Source organism: Amaranthus tricolor, chromosome 10 (genome assembly GCF_026212465.1).
Source record: "Amaranthus tricolor cultivar Red isolate AtriRed21 chromosome 10, ASM2621246v1, whole genome shotgun sequence".
In the NCBI taxonomy this organism is placed as follows: Eukaryota; Viridiplantae; Streptophyta; class Magnoliopsida; order Caryophyllales; family Amaranthaceae; genus Amaranthus; species Amaranthus tricolor.
Genome location: NC_080056.1, coordinates 25,155,011 through 25,169,062, shown reverse-complemented (window position 1 = coordinate 25,169,062; position 14,052 = coordinate 25,155,011). Strand labels below are relative to the sequence as shown.

Here is a 14,052-nt window from a genome sequence, read left to right as displayed (position 1 = left end):
GCTGAGCAATTCGATCTTCATTCCTTGGTGTTGCCATACTATCCTTCATCATCTGCATCATTCGTAGAATCTCATAAAATTTCTGGGCAGAAGCTTTGGTTTGTTCCTCAAACTTCCTCTCCAAGTCACCTAGCTAAGCCTCCATCTTGGTTATTCGCCTAGTAACAACTGGCGCCAGAATGTATTGAAGTCAGAGGGAGCACAACGTGGCTCTGATACCAGTGATAAGGAAGAATTTCAGAATTGAGATTCTGAAATTCAATGCACAACGAATTCAGAGAGAACAGAAAATTAGAGAGAGAAAAAGAAAAGAGATGAGGAAAGTAGTATTTTAATCATATTCCTTACAATCCCAAAGTGTGCCTTATAAACTAATTAACACAATTCTTTACCACACAAAATAGCAAACAAACTAAGTATGGGTGTTATAACAAACCAGAAAATGCCAAAAAAAGCTAACAAACTCCTCTAACAAACTTTCCCCCCAAAATACCCGAAATTAACAAACTCTTCTAATCATCCTGTAACATTTTTATTTCATCATACTTTGATTTAAGTTTTTACATTTTTTTTTCTTATGCTAACCTTAATTTGCATTTAGTGGACTATTTCTAATGACAAATGAATTGTAATGCCAATGTAACAGTGTTCTATAAAGTTGAATTGACCTCATTTGCCAAAATGAGTGTTATTGGTTAATAGAATCAAAAATAGAATACAATCATACAAGACAACTTCAGAGTTAAAGGGGGTTGTGATTATTTCGAATTATTACGTTATATAATGATTCTGAAATGATTCTACATACTTGTTAGACTTAGCTTGCAACTAATTTGTGTACCATGTAGGTGAGACAATGTCTACACTCGAAATTGTGAGAGGAGTTATACAACACATTGATCATGCATCATCTTTGTTTATTTTTGCACTGTTCATATTTAGATCTAATGAACAGTGAGTTTTACTTTTGCTCTGGTATTGCCACGTGTAACCGCGGACGCTTCAGATTGATCCACGCAAGTTTCTTTCATTTTCCTTTGCTTTTCAACGCTACTGTTTTCTTGTCATTTTCTTCTTGTCATTTTCTTCTATTGCCTTTTCCTTCTGTTCTCTCGATAAGTTCTTTCATCAGTTCCTTATCTTACATGTTGTTACTCCTCATTTTTTCTACTTTTTCCTGGAATGACGAAATGGATCTCGAATGGCGAAATGGCAATTTGTTCTTTTCCTGGTATAATTTTCTCTTTCAATCTTCTCCCTTTTCATTTCAATCTTCCTTATTTCGAGTTTTTGGATTTCTGACGGATGCGTTTAGTTTTTATAGGGAATTAGGTTTTTCACAATTTTTTTAAGGTTTTTTTTTTTTTTTTGTATTTTACTGATTTTTGTTCAATTTGTAATAAGTTTTCCATTTTAATTTATTTTCAGTTGAAGGAAGATGAAGACACTGCTTCAAATTTTGTGGTAACTTCTATCTTATTTTTTTTTTTAGGGTTTGAGTTCTAATAATTGGTTTTTCATTTTAGTTTTGCTCTTTCATTTGATTTTCATTTTTGTTCTACATTTGATTTCAGGTTAGTTTTGATTTTCAATTTTTGTGCGATTTTTTCAAATTTGTGGGTTTCGTTTTCAATTTCTTCAACCCAATTGCTGAAATTTTGGTCCAGATAGTCGATTAAAGGTCATTGTCAAAACACTACTATTTCATGTATAGACCCTGGATTTATTTTTTTGATATCAGTCTGAAAAGAAACATGTTGAGTTCAAAAATAATGTTCCACATAAAAAAAAGTTCAATCTTTGAAATTTCTTCAGGATAAGTGTTAAAATTCAAAATACAACATTGTCTTCAGATTAAAGTCTACAATAGAACTCAACAACTATGGCAAGAAGGCACATAAAACGGATGTATGAGCAAACAAGATAAGTACCAAAATACAACCAAGTAACCAGAGAAGCTTTAAAACAGACGAAATATATGTTGTTATAAAAGTAATGAGAACAAGCCTGATATTGATTGCAAAACAATTACACAGCCATAAGCTATTTTTAACACGTTCTTGATTTTCTATTGTTTGTTGATTTTAGGGTTTTCTATTAGTTTAATTGTTTAGAATTTCTGATTGAATCTTGAAGCTTTTCTCTGAAAATTTTCATACTTTTTGGCAGGAATTGATTTTTGTCAAGGGACGTGAGGTAAATTCTTGATTTTCAATTGTTTGTTGATGTTAGAGTTTTCCATGAGGTAACTAGTAATAATTAATAATAATTAATTAAGGGATATGCTGCTTCGTATGCTTGTTAGTATGTATATTTTGTTAATTTTTGGTTTTGATTGTGGGTTATTGTGAATTTATTTGAATTTTCATGTGGGTTGAGTGTTATTGATTGAATGATTACATGTTCATTTTTCCCGGTACATTGTAAAATCACCAGCAAAAACAAAAGGGAAGTACCCAATTTTGAAGCCCATGAACAAAAACCAACTATTTTCGGTCCCTATCTCTGTAGAACATTCAATTTTAGTGCGAGTTCTTATTTTATATAAAAGTCTGAGACAAGGAAAGGGCTAAAGGAAGAGCAAAATGTAGAGAGAAGTATAGAAGTAGAGTTAGTCATAAAACTCATCATCAAAACCATGGGCATATTGAGAATGATGAACCATGGCACGAACTATATTTTCATTTGTTATCTAATTTCTTGGGAGTTTTTTTATTTATATGTTATAACTATTTTTAGGGGTGTTCAAAACCGGATACCGGGTCGACCCGATTTCGAAAAATCGGGTACCCGGTTTTCCGGATAGCTAAAATTGTATTCCGGATCTGACCCGGTTTTCGGGTACCCGGTTTAAACCGGGTCGAAAACCGGGTACCCGGTTTTGTTTATTTTTTTTATTTTTTTTCTTAATTCTTTTAACAATTTTTTAAACATATAATTCAAATAATATTAAAATACTTAACTAACTTAGTCATAAAGTATTAAAATACAACCAATTTGAAGATGAACAAGAAGCCAAACGAAAATCAAAAAGATGCAGTTTACACACATGACATAGCAACCTACTGGATTTCATATGAACCACAAAATTGAACAGAAATTGAAAATTAGTCAAATGAAAAAGCAAAACTAAAATGAAAATCTGATGAGAATCAAAACTAAAATGAAAAGCAAATCAATGAAAACGAAAACCCAAAAAATTGGGAAAAAAAACCAGATCTTCAATTGGAAAAAAATCATTTCAAGCAAGAACCCATGGACTTTTCTAAGATATTCAACTGATGAACGGAAAATTTAAAAAACCGAATCTTCAATTCAGAACCCATGAACCCAAAAACAAAAAAAAAAAAAAAAGAAAACAGGAAAAAAAAAAATTTTAAAACTTACCTAAAACTTAAAAGTTCACATCTTCAACCGGCTGCACAACTCTTCATCTCAAATCGAATTGATTGATCCTGAATGAAAAAAATAAAAATTACATTAAACTCTTCAACTTTGATTTTAGATAGATTTAAGATAACCGAAAAGAGATTGAAGAACAAGATCCATTTTCAATTGTAGAAAACTGAGGTAGAAATGAGATTCTTCAATTTTGACTAATTTTAGAAGATAAATTTTTAAGATAACCGAAAGGAGATTCAAGAACAAGATCCATTTTCAGTTGTAGAAATCTGAGGTAGAAATGAGATTGAAGAACAAGGTGAGGAAGAAATGCAGGTAAGATAGTAGATTATTGAAACTGAAAGGAAGAAAAGGAACAGATGCATCTGAATTACACGCGGCAGAAGGTGAGCAAAAGAAAGAATCACTGTTGTTCATTACTGTTCATAAATAGAGAGCAAAAGGAATAGTAATGAAGCCGTGAATGGTGAAGGAGGAACAAGGCAAGCAGCAGCAAGAATGAAGGAGGAAGAAGAAGGAATATCAATGGCGAATCAGAGGAACAAGAAGGAAGAGACTGGAATGGAAGGTGACACAAGGTAGAAATCTGATTTAGGGTTTTTAATTGTGTCTTTTTAGTTTTTATATTTAAAAATTTTTTTAAAAAAAAAACCCGATTCGAAAACCCGCTTTCCGATTTTTAATTCTATTTCTCATGAAACTCAATCCTGCCTACAAAGCTATCCGAGGTAATATACTCATGCAACAACCTCTTCCTAGCATATCTCATGCTTATAGATTAATCATGCAAGAAGAGAAACATTCTGCATTAGCCTCCAATATCAATGCTACTACTGATGAAGCTATTGGACTTACCGCTGTTAATAAAAAGAGATTCTATGATACTAATAACAATACTGCATCTCAGTCTCAAAATATTACCTATAGACCTCCTCACTATGGCACTAATGCAACCAACACAAGAAAATCCACTCTATTCTGTAACTATTGTAAGAAGCAGGGCCATACAAAAGAAAATTGTTACAGGCTGCATGGATTTCCTACTAATTCTACTAGAGACAATTGGAACAACAAGAAGGTTGCTGCAATGGTCCAGGCAGATAATTCCAACAACAATCAAACTGCATCTCCAAAACTTACAGTTGATCAATACAATCAACTTCTTTCTCTTATTGGCCAACATGATACTCAAAGTGTTCCAACAACTGAGGATACTAATGATGACAGTACCTGTCTCTTAGCAGGTAAATCTTGTTTTCTTTCTATGTCTCATTCTACTTGGATAATTGACAGTGGAGCCACAAACCACATGTGTTCTGATCTTTCCTTATTTAGTTCTTACACTACTGTTTCTGATAATATTGATAATAGCATAACCATTCCAAATGAAAATCTTATAAAAATAGCTCATAAAGGCACTGTTATTTTAAGTCCAGAACTCACACTTAGAAATGTACTCCATGTTCCTGCTTTTCAATTCAATCTAATTTCTGTCACCAAGCTCTGTAGTGATATGCATTGCTCCCTCACATTTCTCAACAATTGTTGTTCTGTTCAGGGCCCTTCTCTGAGAAGGCCAATCTTGCTTGGTAAACTCATACAAGGCCTCTACCATCTTGTTGATATTTTTCCTGCATCCAACAAACAACCTCAAAAAGACTCTTCTGCTTCTATATGCTGTGCTGCTTCAGATATTGAACACACAAAGCTATGGCATCTCAGACTAGGTCATGCACCATTTCCTGTAATAAAGCATATCTTTCCTTCTTTGAATGTTTCTGGTTACATAAATTCTTGTCTTTGTAAAATTTGTCCCTCAGCAAGACAGACTAGATTTCCCTTTCCAACTAGTTCAATAAAAACAAATAAAGCTTTTCAACTACTCCATATGGATGTATGGGGACCCTATAGGCACTCCACCTACAATAGATGTACTTCATTTCTCACTATTGTAGATGACTTTACCAGGACTAACTGGATTTTTTTATTGAAAAACAGATCTCAAGTGCCTACTATCTTTGAGCATTTTCATTCTTATGTCTTTAATCAATTTCATAACAATATTCAAAGTGTAAGAACTGACAATGCACCTGAGCTATGTGAAGGTAGAATAAAAGTTTTTTACCATATTAAAGGCATAATTAATTATAAATCTTGTCCTAATACACCACAACAAAATTGTGTTGTAGAGAGAAAACATAAGCACTTATTAGAGACTGCAAGAGCTCTATACTTTCAATCTAATATTCCTATAAAGTTTTGGGGAGAATGTGTTCTAACAGCTGCATATCTAATCAATAGAATGCCATTACAAAGCATAGGCAACATTTCTCCCTACCAAAAGTTGCTTGCTATTCCTCCAAAAATGGATCACTTAAAATGTTTTGGTTGTCTTCGCTATGTTTCCAATACTTCTCCTCATAAAACAAAATTTGATACCAGGGCAAATCCATGCATATTCCTTGGATATCCTAACAACCAAAAGGCCTACAAACTATATGACCTTACTACACATACTATCATCATCTCAAGAGATGTTTCTTTTTATGAAAAACATTACCCTTATCATCAAAAATCAGCCCAAATACATAATCATCCACATTATCCATTTTTCCAACCCATATCAACTAATATTGACACAATAGTGGATGATATCTTTCACACTCCAATTTTTTCAGAAAATATTCCAGAAAATCAGACCAATATTTCTCAAACTAATTCTGACACATCCCATTCTACTACTCTTGATCTTTCAACCAACATTGTCCCACAAGAAAATACAACACCTCAAATCCCTCTAAGACAATCTCACAGACCGACAAAACCCCCCACTTACCTCTCAGATTATGTTTGCAATACTGCTTCCTGTGCAACTAACAAATGGTGTTCTATGATGTCCTATCATGATCTCTCCAATTCTCAGAAATGTCTTATGGCTCACTTTACATCCATCACTGAACCTACTTCATACAAAGTAGCCTCTCAAGATCCTAAATGGGTACATGCAATGCAGAAAGAATTACAAGCTTTGTCTGACAATGAAACTTGGCTATTGGTTGATCTACCTACTCATAAGAAACCTATTGGAAGCAAGTGGGTATATAAAGTTAAGCTTCATGCTGATGGATCTATTGAAAGATACAAAGCAAGGTTAGTGGCTAAAGGATACAATCAAAAGCATGGTATTGATTATGATGAAACATTCTCCCCTGTTGTCAAAATGGCCACAATAAGAAGTCTTCTAGCTCTTGTTGTACATCATAAATGGCACATCTTCCAACTTGATGTCAACAATGCTTTCCTCCATGGTGATCTAAATGAGGAGGTATACATGAAAGTTCCAGATGGTTTTCCAAATCCACAAAATAAAGTTTGTTTGCTTAAAAAGTCATTATATGGTCTCAAGCAAGCATCAAGGCAATGGTTTCACAAATTGATGCTTTCTTTACAATCTCAAGGCTTTCTTCAATCAAAAAATGATTATAGCCTCTTCATACAAAAGGATGGCAATAAAATTACAGTTGCTGCTGTATATGTTGATGATATTATCCTCACTGGCAATGACATTAGTTGCATTTCACAACTCAAGCACTACCTCCATGATACCTTCAGTATTAAAGACTTAGGGATACTGCATTACTTCCTAGGGTTGGAAGTTAACTACATTGCTGAAGGAATCTTTCTCTCTCAAACAAAGTTCACCAAAGAACTCCTCAAAGAATCCAAACACAAAAATTTCAAACCAGTTGTTACTCCCCTACCACAAAATCTCAAATTAACAACTAATCAAGGTCAACTATATGATGATCCCAGTTATTATAGAACAATGGTTGGTAAGTTAAATTTTTTAACTAACACCAGACCAGATCTAGCCTATACTGTTCAGTGCCTTAGTCAGTTCATGCAAAACCCTCGCACCCCTCATGCTTCTGCTTTACAACACACATTGAACTATGTATATACCACAGCAAGCCAAAGTATTATCATTAAAGGTTCTGATCAATTACAACTCCAAGCTTATTCTGACTCCGATTGGGCTTCTTGTCCAAATAGCAGAAGGTCTATCACAGGATACATCTTATTATTGGGTTCCTCACCTATAAGTTGGAAATCAAAGAAGCAAGGGACAATTTCAAGGTTTTCTAGTGAGGCTGAATATAGAGCAATGGCCTCTGCAGCAAGTGAAGTCACTTGGCTAGTAAGGTTATTAGAAGAACTACAACTCAAATCCTTGAAGCCTGTTCTACTACATTGTGATAATATAAGTGCACTACACATTGCCAGGAACCCTGTGTTCCATTAACGCACTAAACACATTGACATCGATTGCCACTTTAATCGAGACAAGGTTCTAGAGGGGCTCCTTCAGTTGACTTATCTACCAACCAAGAACCAGTTAGCTGATGTCCTCACTAAGATCTTGCCCTCTCACCAGCATTACCAATTGATGAGCAAACTAGGCATGTCATCCATCCCTAGTTTGAGGGGGGGGGGGGAGGGGGGGTGTTGATGATACTAAAGTGCATAACAGAATTCCTAAGAATTAGGAATACTACTGCTGCTACCTCCATGCACAAGCAATACCTTCGCCAGCTCATGCAAGGTTGTTATAACTATAACAAACTCTGAGTTTGTTATACTGGTTTTTTAGATTCCTTTATGATGTATATATATACTCCAATAATGTATGATTTTTAGATCATTCAGTTCAATAATATTTTGTCTTCTCTTTTTCTCCCTTTTTCTCTTCTACAAATAATTGCTAGATTAAAACACAAATGCATTAGATTTCAATTCTCATCAAAATCATTTCAAATACTTCTTATAATGTAATTCTTTACATATTTAAGTGTTGTAAACTTTAATATTTAAATTTTTGACGGATATTTAGTGGAAATATAGTCAATTAGTAATTGATTATATTATAGATGTAATAGCCTGATATAAGTATTAAGTTTTCGCATAAGTTTAAATTAATCTTATTTAAGCAACTGGTAGTTTTGAGTTGTTACTGTTTTCTAGAATGCCTAACACTTACAGCTCATTAGTTTGAAAACAAAATAGATTCTTAGTCAAACAAAATTGCCAAACAATATATCACCAATACACTTTTGTAACTGTTTTTGTCTTCTTCTAGAATATACCATATAGATGTTTGGCCTGGGCCTTACCTTGCCCATGACAATTCCACATGGAGAAAACTTGACTTTCACCTGCATTTCCTCCTTCAACATAACTTGAGTTAGAAGGGTTTCTGACCTCCAACGTTTTTTTTTGTGACTCGTTTGAAATGCTCCTTGGACTCATCTTGTTCTTCTATTTACTCTTTCTTTTTAAGCCTTCATTCTGCGCGTCATACTACCACCTCTAATATTGTTATAGTTGAGAAGTACTTTGTGCTGTCTATCATAGCGTTTGCACTATCATATGCTTCTATCACGGTTGTCAAGATTTTGTTGACAATATATTTAATCTATCTCTATATATCTTCATTTGAATGACTACTTTTCTGACTCTTGTGTAGTAATTATTGATGTTTTCTTTACTCAGATTTCCAAAATCTCTTTCTCAAGTTTTGAAATCTAATTGTCTTGATCTCTCACTTCTTTGAAACTCTTTCTGCAAAGTACACTGCTTCTTTGGATGAACTTGCAATAACTATTATTGAATTTGTCACATTGTTTTGAAGGATTGATCTTCGATGATCTCCTCCTTTGATGGAGTTGTCAGTTTTAACATTATTGCTGAGAAAACATTGTTCCTGCCTTAGGACCACTTTCTTCTACTTTCCAAATCTTTGGCTTTTAGACTAGTCTTCATTTTGACACACCAAAAATCTTAATTCTCTCAATTGAAAATGTGAATTAAATTCTAATTGAAGGTCTAGATGTTGAAGAGTAAGAAGCCATGTGTTTAGGTTTTTTGTGTATATGTGGAACCGATGCTTAAAACTTAAGACTCTTGATACCAATTCTTGGGAACTATTAGGTGAAGTAGTGAGATCTATGAGAATATGCTAGGAGAGAGATAAAGGGAGATAAATATATATTTTGCTAGTTTGTAGCTTTTTATGGTTGTCTTACAAAATGATGAATATAGCACCATTTATATTAGGGGAACAAAAATACTAACTAATAAATGTATTCAATGAATAATCACAACCTTTGGCCTTTCAACTACCAATAACTTCTCTAACTACTTATGTATCTTTTAATTAATCTATTTAATATATGAACTTATTAATGAGGGGACTAAAGGTCTCATTTACTAACACTTTTATTACTTGCCACCACTCTTACCAGCTTTTTATATGATTTCTTCTAATCTGAATTTTGAAGCAGTGATGTGTCCAACTGAAAATTGGAAGAGTTGGAACTGAATCTCATTCAAGAAGGAAATAATTGAGTTCAGTAAGGAGAATATGGAGTTATGGCAGAGATCTCAGAACCATTATTTTAACTCAGAGCATTTGTTATATTGCGTTTAAAATCTTGTTATTATCTCTTTTCTATATAAAGAAAACCGGCTAAAAAGGTGGGATAGACAAGACTGACATCTGGATTTGTGGTTTGTTGATGCATGGAGATGTTAGTAACAAGGAGATTATTATGCATACCAAGGTACCTTCATCAAGAAGGATCTTTAAGCAAACCTTTGACATCACTGAGGCTTCTTTTGTCATATTCTTTATATTCTAATGGTCCTGGGAAGAAGTCAAAAGCTACTCCTTTGCAGGTTTCTAGCTTATCTCACTGGATTTTTTTATAGTGTTTATATGCAAAGAAAGAAGCTATTTTCGTCTTATGGTTCTTTTAAGCCTATACTTGAATTAGGGATGCTAATATTTTATAGGAGAGGCGAATGATTGACCGCTTTAGGTTGCATGTCAAAGGAGGCGATGGTGGAAGTGGCAATGCCAGCTTGCATCGTAGTCGAAATGATCGCTTTGGCAAGCCTGATGGTAGGTACACTTTAACCCCTTCTCAAATGTCTTGGTTATTGAGGATAGTGCTGATATTTTCTATTGGAAGTATCTTTTGAGTTCAATTGATAACATTATAGTTATTTCAATTCATTGCGACAGGTGGGAACGGTGGAAGAGGTGGTGATGTGATTCTACGGTGCACATCTGCAGTTTGGGATTTCCGTTGTCTGCAGCATCATATTGTATGTATGTGATATTTGATGTATATGAGCTACAATGCTATTAATGTGACTGATCCAATACTGATGCCTAGAATTGTGTTGGATTGTAGATTGGGGAAAGAGGTGGGCATGGCGCCTCAAAGAATAAGATTGGTAACCGTGGAAAAGACAAGGTAATGATAGATAATTTTTTTCCTAATTTTCTTTTGTATAAAGGTCATGTTTATTTAATACTGTCTCTATATTTGGGTTTGGGAAAATTGACGGCTCAATTTTTTGTTGCAGGTTGTGCAAGTACCTGTTGGTACTGTTATCCATTTGGTGGAGGGAGAAATACCTTCAACAGTTGAGAAACCATCTTCTGGTGGGTCTAACCCTTGGGATATTCCAGGTACCATTACTTCTGATTTCCTTGCATCTGATCAGATGTCGACTTCTAGTTCACGAGAATCAGAAATAGATCAGGCAGAGGATAGGTCTCATGTTTCATCCTCTAATAAGAGTGGTATTTCCGAGTGTTATGCTTCTCCTGGATCATCTATTAAACATTGCTCTCCCACTTCTCATTCACATGGTAAATTAATATCAAAACGTGGCAAGAATGTATGTTACTCGAACTATGCTTTCACAAATGAATCAGCTGAGGATGATGATCTAGAAATTGACAGTGGTATGTCTGAGGAAGAGTTGAAAGAAGATGGGGTAGAAATTCAATATAATTTTGCTCAATTGACCGAAGAAGGGCAACAAATAGTGGTTGCTCAGGGTGGTGAAGGTGGTTTAGGCAGTGTGTCATCTGGGAGACACAATAAAAAGACCCTAAAAGATACAAGTCACGGTAATGGCAGAAATGATAACCAAGGGAATTTTGATAATGATCATCAACCTGATATAAGACTTGGTTTGTCCGGGTCACAGGCTAGTTTGATTCTAGAGCTCAAAAGTATTGCTGACATCGGCCTTGTCGGAATGCCTAATGCTGGTAAAAGCACTCTTCTGGGTGCGATTTCTAGGGCCAAACCTGTTGTAGGTAATTATGCCTTTACAACCTTGAGACCAAATATCGGAAAGTTAAACTATGATGAACTCTCAATATCGGTGGCCGACATCCCGGGACTTATTAAGGGTGCTCATGAGAATCGTGGTCTTGGGCATGCGTTCTTGCGACATATTGAAAGTACAAAAGTCCTAGCATATGTGATTGATTTAGCTGCGGCACTTAATGGCCGCAAAGGAATCCCACCATGGGAGCAACTTAAAGATTTGGTCATAGAGTTGGAGCATTACCAAGAAGGTTTATCAGATCGTCCATCTTTAGTAGTTGCGAATAAAATTGACGAGGATGGTGCAGAGCATGTTTTAGAAGAGCTACGGAGAAGGGTGCACGACATTCCTATCTACCCAGTATGTGCAGTTTTGGAGGAGGGAATACCGGACCTAAAAACTGGCTTAAAACTTCTTGTTAATGCCAGTTGTTTAGAAGTTGGAACATAAGTTTTATACTATCCATTCCTTTTATACAGAAGAAGTCGTATTTCCTATCATAATGTTTATCCATCTTTATATTTTGACGTAGAGGTTTTGTTCAGAATTATTTGACTTTGATTAGTTTTGATTTAAATAATAAATAGATTTGTTTTCATCAATATTTGCTTATACACAAACGTAGTTAGTAGGAATATAGATGATTTGTTTAGAGTTGTTTGACTTTGATTGGTTAATTCTCAATTTTTGTTATTTAAAGTATTATTGAGCAAGTCAATTGTTTCCATCTTATTTTCTTCATTGCTTCATGCCTAAAATCATCTATTTTGATAAATCAAAATTTTTATGGATTTAATAGATGCAATGATGATTGATGACCATATGCCTTGTGCAAGGATAATACGGTATCCCTTTCAATTGTTGGAAATACTTCATATGTGAGGAAGATTTGACATCGCTAAAAGAATGGGTTGTATATTTGTATATAATACTTGATGAGTTAATTTCCTAATACCATATAATTTTGAAAAAGAGTAAATCTGATCAAATGTGTAAATCAATGCTTATTACCCATGGGTTTGTGGGCTCAAGCCTACGAGTGCCCCGTGGTTGTATCCACACAAGTGGACCTATATAGTGATTGTGTCACAAATTGTCACGCCCTAGCATTAGCCTTACTTTGATTTTGATACAAAGACCAAGATATTTGATATAATATGTAAAGTATTGGGATATTTTGTTTTAAAAAAAAAGTATTGGGGTATTTAGAAATAAAAAAGGAAATATATAGAGTAAAAGTAGAGGTGATATTTTCAAAAATAAAAATAAGATAAATTTATTGATGGACTAAAATGAATGTGTAGCAAGTGGGACATAAGTGACTATATTTGTTGAATGGCTTTATGTTCTTTCTTTTTATGTACACGCCCTTTGCTCGCCTTCCTTTCCATAGGGCCGACATCTTCATGAGGGTAAAGTTGACTTGCTGAAAGGCCAAGATACAAAACGTGTATGATTGTTATTTATTAAAAAATTGTTTAGTCCCCTTGAAAGTTTTATGAAAAGGGGTTCATTGTTCATCATTGAAGTTCATCCAAAACTGCATCTCTTAAAATCATTCTCTCTAAGCAATCGTTATTTGCATTCTCTGAAAGAAATGGCTCCAAGAACCTGTGGGTGTGGTGTGGGGACAACTGCAGCTGTGGTGACAGCTGCAACTGCAGCAACAGGTTTATTGTTTGATGCTTCTATCTGTAATGCCTAGTGTATTGCTCGACCAACCCGGCCGGTTATCTTTATATTGTATAAGAACCAGCTTAATCAAAAGCTTAAGCTTGTGGTTGAGGCTACATAATATGTTATATATTCAAACACGTCCTTTCACACGAGTGCCTTTGGGCTAGAAGTGTGAATTTGAAGGGTGGTGTAGATTTGAACTCGTGACCCATTTGTCACGTAGGCTCTGATACCATACAAAGAACCAACTCAACTTAAAGATTAGGTTATGGTTAAGGCTCCTAAATATATTATATACTCTAAACATATATTTTGTCGTGTTTGAAACAGGGACATGATGTATGCAAGGACTGAGTGTGGCTATGGTGATGACTGCAGCTGCGATCCATGCACCTGCGATTAAGAAACACAACCGATGGTATTCTGATGTAATATGAACTCCAATTATGTGTGTTTTTCTTTTGTGTGAAATATATGGTGATTTGTAAACTGAACAAAAGTCATGGCCTCTTCTTATCTATTGTTGTAGATAAGTTGATGTTTCATGGTTTGTGTGATTATGATCTGTGTAACATTTGAATTTTATATATATATATATATATATATATATATATATATATATATATATATATATATATATATATATATATATATATATATATATATATATATATATATATATATATATATATATATATATATATATATATATATATATATATATATATATATATATATATATATATATATATATATGAAGGAACAAGTGTTAACTTAATTATA

At 34.1% G+C, this 14,052-nt stretch overlaps 1 protein-coding gene across 7 annotated transcripts; it reads left to right on the top strand.

Moving 5' to 3' along the window:
- Window positions 1-815: 815 nt before the first annotated feature.
- Window positions 816-13,843, top strand: LOC130825366 (probable GTP-binding protein OBGM, mitochondrial). Of its 7 annotated transcripts, none has more exons than XM_057690539.1 (8): window positions 816-1,231; window positions 1,429-1,464; window positions 2,170-2,196; window positions 9,988-10,137; window positions 10,255-10,363; window positions 10,487-10,569; window positions 10,659-10,721; window positions 10,834-13,843. In XM_057690539.1, the coding sequence occupies exons 1-8, from the start codon at window positions 1,202-1,204 to the stop codon at window positions 12,040-12,042; spliced, it is 1,707 nt and encodes a 568-aa protein (XP_057546522.1). In that variant the 5' UTR covers window positions 816-1,201; the 3' UTR covers window positions 12,043-13,843. The 7 variants fall into 7 exon arrangements, with proteins under 7 accessions (XP_057546522.1, XP_057546523.1, XP_057546525.1 ...); XM_057690540.1 differs by having other exon boundaries at window positions 1,135-1,231; window positions 9,744-10,137; XM_057690542.1 differs by lacking the exon at window positions 816-1,231 and having other exon boundaries at window positions 1,446-1,464; window positions 9,741-10,137; window positions 10,834-12,318.
- Window positions 13,844-14,052: the final 209 nt, after the last annotated feature.

What these genes read in the sequence shown, in the direction of transcription:
- LOC130825366 (XM_057690539.1), top strand. Translation starts at nt 1,202, where the DNA reads ATGGCGAAATGGCAATTTGTTCTTTTCCTG. An exon ending in CAAAAGCTACTCCTTTGCAG is followed by an intron (nt 10,138 to 10,254) that starts GTTTCTAGCTTA and finishes AATATTTTATAG; the next exon opens with GAGAGGCGAATGATTGACCG. An exon ending in GTAACCGTGGAAAAGACAAG is followed by an intron (nt 10,722 to 10,833) that starts GTAATGATAGAT and finishes TTTTTGTTGCAG; the next exon opens with GTTGTGCAAGTACCTGTTGG.